Source organism: Scylla paramamosain, unplaced genomic scaffold (genome assembly GCF_035594125.1).
Source record: "Scylla paramamosain isolate STU-SP2022 unplaced genomic scaffold, ASM3559412v1 Contig4, whole genome shotgun sequence".
Taxonomy (NCBI): Eukaryota; Metazoa; Arthropoda; class Malacostraca; order Decapoda; family Portunidae; genus Scylla; species Scylla paramamosain.
The window spans coordinates 2862501-2867500 of record NW_026973669.1 but is presented as its reverse complement, the minus strand read 5'-3'; the positions used below and the strand labels follow the sequence as shown (position 1 = coordinate 2867500).

Below are 5000 nucleotides of genomic sequence, written 5' to 3'. Positions count from 1 at the left end.
CCCTAAAATTTTCTTAAAAACCCTTATAAATCCCTGAAATTCCCTTAAAAAACCCTTGTAAATCACTAGAATTCCCTTAAAACATTACAAATCCCTAAAATTCCCTTAAAAACCCTTATAGATCCCTTAAATTCTTTTAAAACCCTATAAATCCCTAAAATTCCCTTAAAACCCTTATAAATCCCTAAAATTCCCTGAAAAACCTTTACAAATCCCTAAAATTCTCTTAAAATCACAAAATTTCCCTTAGAACCTCACATCTAAAAAGTCTCTATTTTTCTTTAAAGCCCAAACCTTCCCTTAAAATTATTCAGATGACCTTAAAACCCTAAAATTCCTTAAAAATCCCTAAAATTTCCCTTAAAACCATAAAATTTTGTTAGAAGCACCTAAATCTCATAAAGATCTCTTAAGTCTCTTTAAAATTGCCTAAACTTTCTTAAAATACCCGAAAAGTTTCATAAGTAACGCTACAATACTTAAAAAACCCTAAATACTCCCTTAAAAATCCTAAAACTCCCTTAAAAACCCTAAAAGTCCCTTAAAAACCCTAAAACTCCCTTAAGAAACCCTAAAAGTCCCTTAAAAACCTAAAAACTCCTTTAAGATTCGCTAAAACTCCCTTAAAAACCCCAATAGTCCCTCAAAAAACCCTAAACATCCCTTAAAAACCCTAAAACTCCCTTAAAAACCCTAAAAACTCCCCTAAATACCCTGAAAAACCAGCCATTCTTCTACAGGGGGTATTCTTCCCATAGATCTATATCAAGTTTGGGTATAGACAGTGAGGAGCAGGGCAGGCGCGGGTTACCGGTAGCGAAGACCCTTAGCGGCCATCTTTGTATGGACAGCAGCTCCGGCACGTTATCACATAGAAGTCTGGCTAGCGAGAACTTGTGTATCTCCGCCAGTTGGTCTGAGAGGGAGAGGGAAGAGGTGAGAGGCGTGGGAGAGTGAGAGGGTTGTGTGTAAGAGCGGGGTTAGTAAAGGAGGTGTGGCAAGATGGCGGACGCATGGCTTCTGGTGATGTGATGTAGTGAGGATGTGTTTTGTTTTGGTGGGTTTTTGGCGTTGTTGTTGTTGATGTTGTTGTTGTTGTTTGTTATTGTTATTATTATTATTATTATTATTATTATTGTTATTATTTGTACTATTACTATTACTACTACTATAATTATTACTACTACTACTACTACTACTGCTACTACTATTATTATTACTATTGTTATTATTATTATTATTATTATTATTATTATTATTATTAGTAGTAGTAGTAATGTCAATTCTTCGTCTACTACTACTACTACTACTACTACTACTACTACCACCACTACAACCCCAACCACCACCACCACCACCACCACAACCCTTTCCTACCCCTTTACCCCCACACACCCACCTTTACTAAACGCCTGGGGTTCCTCACTCGTCTCGTACCAAAATCTGTCCCCCTTCTTGAGTCTCAGAAACTGGTCAGCGAGGATGCATGCGAAGGTAGGGCCAACCAGACCGTCTTCTATTGGTCTCTCTGCTAGCCCTCCCGTGTACAAATCAATATCCTCCACGTGGCTGGGGAGAGAGGGGGGAGGGAAGCGTGTGGAAGACGTGGCGAGGCAGTAGGGGTGGAGTGAGGGAAGAAATGAAGGGATGATGTGAGTGAGTGAGGAGTGGAGAGGAATGAGGAAGGAAGGGTGGAGGGGAGGAAGAGGGAGTGGAGGGAAATATTGAGAGGAATGAGGAAAGGAGGGAGGAAGGGAGATAGGAGAGAAGATGGAAGAAGAGGAAGAGAGAGAGAAAGAGAGAGAAAAAAAAAAGAAGAGGAGAAAATTGCATTATTTGTATATTTTAAGTATGCTCACACACACACACACACACACACACACACACACACACACACACACACACACACACCTATACTTCTCAACAAATACATTAATTTCTCCTCTTTTCCCTCTCTAAGTCACCATACACTCTCCCCTTCCCTCTCTCTCTCCCCCCTCTCTCTCTCTCCCCTTCCCTCTCTCTCTCTCTCTCACCTGTACACAGCCGCAATCTTGGCCAGAGCCCCCGCGTCCATCTCAGCGGCTAAATCAGTGAAGTTCTGAACACGGGGCAACCCACACGCCATCCTCGCGCGCGTATATGAAGGAACCCCGTGGTCTCTGCCTCGCTGGATGTTGACGGACACCAGGTCGATCCCCGTCTTGGCCTTCCCGCGAAACAGCTGACCCGTTACCTGAGTTTAAGGGTAATTTTAAGGGTTTTTAAGGGTTTTTAAGAGCGTTTTGGGGTTTATAAGCGAATTTTAGGGTATTTTAAGATTTTTTTTAGGGTTTGTAAGGGTGTTTAAGGGTGTTTAAGAGTTTTTTAGGGTTTGTAAGGGTGTTTTAATGTTTATAAGGGTAATTTAGGGTTTTTAAGGGAATTTTAAGGTTTTTAAAGGAGGTTTTAGTGTTTTTTTGGGGTTTAAGGAGGTTTAAGTATATTTTAGGGTTTTTAAGGGTTCCAGTGTCATTTCTAAGAGTTTTATTGAGTTTCTAAGTGTTTTTAAGGGTTTGGGTGTGTTTTAATGACGTTTTAGGGTATTTTGTGGGTTTTAAGGGGAGTTTAAAGGGTTTGCGGTGAGTTTCAGGTGTTTTTAGGGTTTATGTGGGGTTAAGAGATGAGTTTAGGGAGTTTAGGGTAATATAACAGATTTTTTAAGGGAGTTTAGGGTTATATAAGGGATTTTTTGTTTTTTAAGGGTAATTTAAAGGATTTTGGGTAATTTTTAGTGTATTTTTAAGGGCCATTTTGATATTTTAAAAGTGTGAAAGCATTTAAAGTGAATATTCTCTCTTTCTCTCTCTCTCTCTCTACTCATTTTCCTCTCCCTCCTCTCTCCATCCCTCCCTCTCCTCACATTTCACCCTCAGATCATCTCATCTTCCTCCTCCTCCTCCTCTTCCTCCTCCTCCTCCTGCTCCTTCTCCTCTTACCTGCGGGGAGAAGTAGGTATCCACTGCGGCTGCTTTTTGCGAAGTCTCCCCTCTCACATAACTTGCCATTGTGCCGTCCACGTACAAAGAAAATGGATTAAATGTGGTACTGGACAGCTGCGCGAAGTTAACATTCTTTCTCGCCCCGTCAATCTGCTGCACCAAGCCCTGTGGAGTAGGTGGATGGATAGATGGATAGAGTAAGGGTTCTTCTATCATCTACTAAGTTTTGAGGGTTTTAGGTTAAATGGATAGAGAGATAGAGGCGAAAATGTGAAGATTATCGTAAGTGAAATTGAGGTACTGATGTTCTTTATGGATCCATCAATCTGTTCCAACAAGACCTACAGGAAAGATGGATAGATGGATGGATAGAGCAAGGCTTCTTCTATCTTCTATCCAATTTTAAGGGCGATAGGGTTGGCAAGTAAAAAGATATAGGCAAAAATGTATAAATTATTGTAAGTAAATTGGAGGCATTGATGTCTTTCTTAGCCCATTAATCTTTTCTACCAAGCCCTGGGAAGTGGATTAATGGCTGGATGGATAGAGCAAGACTTCTCCTATCTTCTTTCAAGGTTTGAGGGTTTCAGGATAAATGAATAGAGAGATATAAGCAAAAATGTGAAGATTATCCTAAATTAACTGACGTTCTTTCTGGGTCCATCGATCTGGCGTACCAAGAACTTGCAAGCTTATCGTTCTATTCTGATAAGCTCTAGGGGATAGCCAGATAGACACACAGATAGACAAACTTCTTATCTATCACATATCCAAAATTGAACACTTGCAAACAAACACAAATAAAAATATAAGCAAAAATGAAAGAGGATATGAAAAAAATTTGTTATCTTAAGTGAAATTATGTTACTGATATTTCTCTGACAAGTTCTGGAGAATGGACGGATAGATAGACAGATAGACGCACTCCTTATCTGCCACATATCTAAAATTGAACACGTGAAAACAAAAACAAGTAAAAATATAAACAAAAATGTGAGAGGTACTAAGGAAAAAAAATTGATGTTATTTCATTGAGCTCATTATTCTATTGTAGCAAGGTTTAGAGGATAGACAGACAGATAGACAGATAGACGCACTCCTTATCTACCACATATCCAAAACTGAACACGTGAAAACAAACACAAGTAAAGATATAGACAAAAATATGAGGTACTAAAAAAAAAAAATAAAATAATTGGTGTTATATTCTAAGCTCATTATTTCATCCTACGAACACTTAGAGGATGGACAAATAGATAGACAGATAGACAAACTCCTTAACTACCACATATCCAAAACTGAAACCTTAGAAACAAACACAAGTAAAGATACAGCCAAAAATGTAAGAGGTACTGCCAAAAAAAAGATGAGCTACCTGAATCTGACTATGACCAAACCGGTAGGCGGCAGCAGCAAACTCATTAGCAATAGAGGCAGACAGGTGTGGATCATAGTCACGTGTGTACTGCCCATCAGTTTTTGGCGACAGGTGTAGATGGCGCATGAATCTCGGCCCTTCAGGTGTTCCGCAGGGGCAGGTGCGAGACAGGTGTGTGTGGGAAGGAAGAGGAAAATTAATATGATATTTATTGATGGAGAAAGATTTAAACAGACACTAATATGCAGTTTGATATTCATTAACTCACCCTAAACACCGCAAAAACACACCCAAACACCCCAGAACGTCCCGCAACACACCTAAACACACTTAAAACACCCCAAACACACCCAAACACCACCAAAACACCCAAAAAAAACACCCAAACACTTTGAAACACCCCACAACACACTTAAAACATCCCAAAACACACCCAAACACACTTGAAACACCCCAAAACACACCCAAACACCACCAAAACACCCCAAAACACACCCAAACACTTTGAAACACCCCAGAACACACTTAAAACACCACAAACACACTTAAAACACCACCAAAACATCCCAAAACACCCATCTACCCACTCACCTAACACACTGGGCACATATTCCTGGTATGTGATGTGTTGCAGCTGCGCT

The 5000-nt window shown here is 40.0% G+C and overlaps 1 protein-coding gene across 1 annotated transcript in view; it reads right to left on the bottom strand.

Moving 5' to 3' along the window:
* LOC135096548 (chorion peroxidase-like) overlaps nucleotides 1–5000 on the bottom strand; it is a 9316-nt gene that overhangs the window by 1717 nt on the left and 2599 nt on the right. Inside the window, exons 2-7 of the mRNA XM_063998115.1 lie at nucleotides 4951–5000; nucleotides 4357–4496; nucleotides 2979–3146; nucleotides 2037–2236; nucleotides 1400–1569; nucleotides 1–916 (exon numbers count right to left, since the gene is read on the bottom strand). The exon at nucleotides 1–916 is cut by the window's left edge and continues 1717 nt beyond it; the exon at nucleotides 4951–5000 is cut by the window's right edge and continues 148 nt beyond it. Of these exons, the coding sequence (XP_063854185.1) occupies nucleotides 735–916; nucleotides 1400–1569; nucleotides 2037–2236; nucleotides 2979–3146; nucleotides 4357–4496; nucleotides 4951–5000 (910 nt within the window). The 3' untranslated portion in view covers nucleotides 1–734. The remainder of the gene's footprint in view (nucleotides 917–1399; nucleotides 1570–2036; nucleotides 2237–2978; nucleotides 3147–4356; nucleotides 4497–4950) is intronic.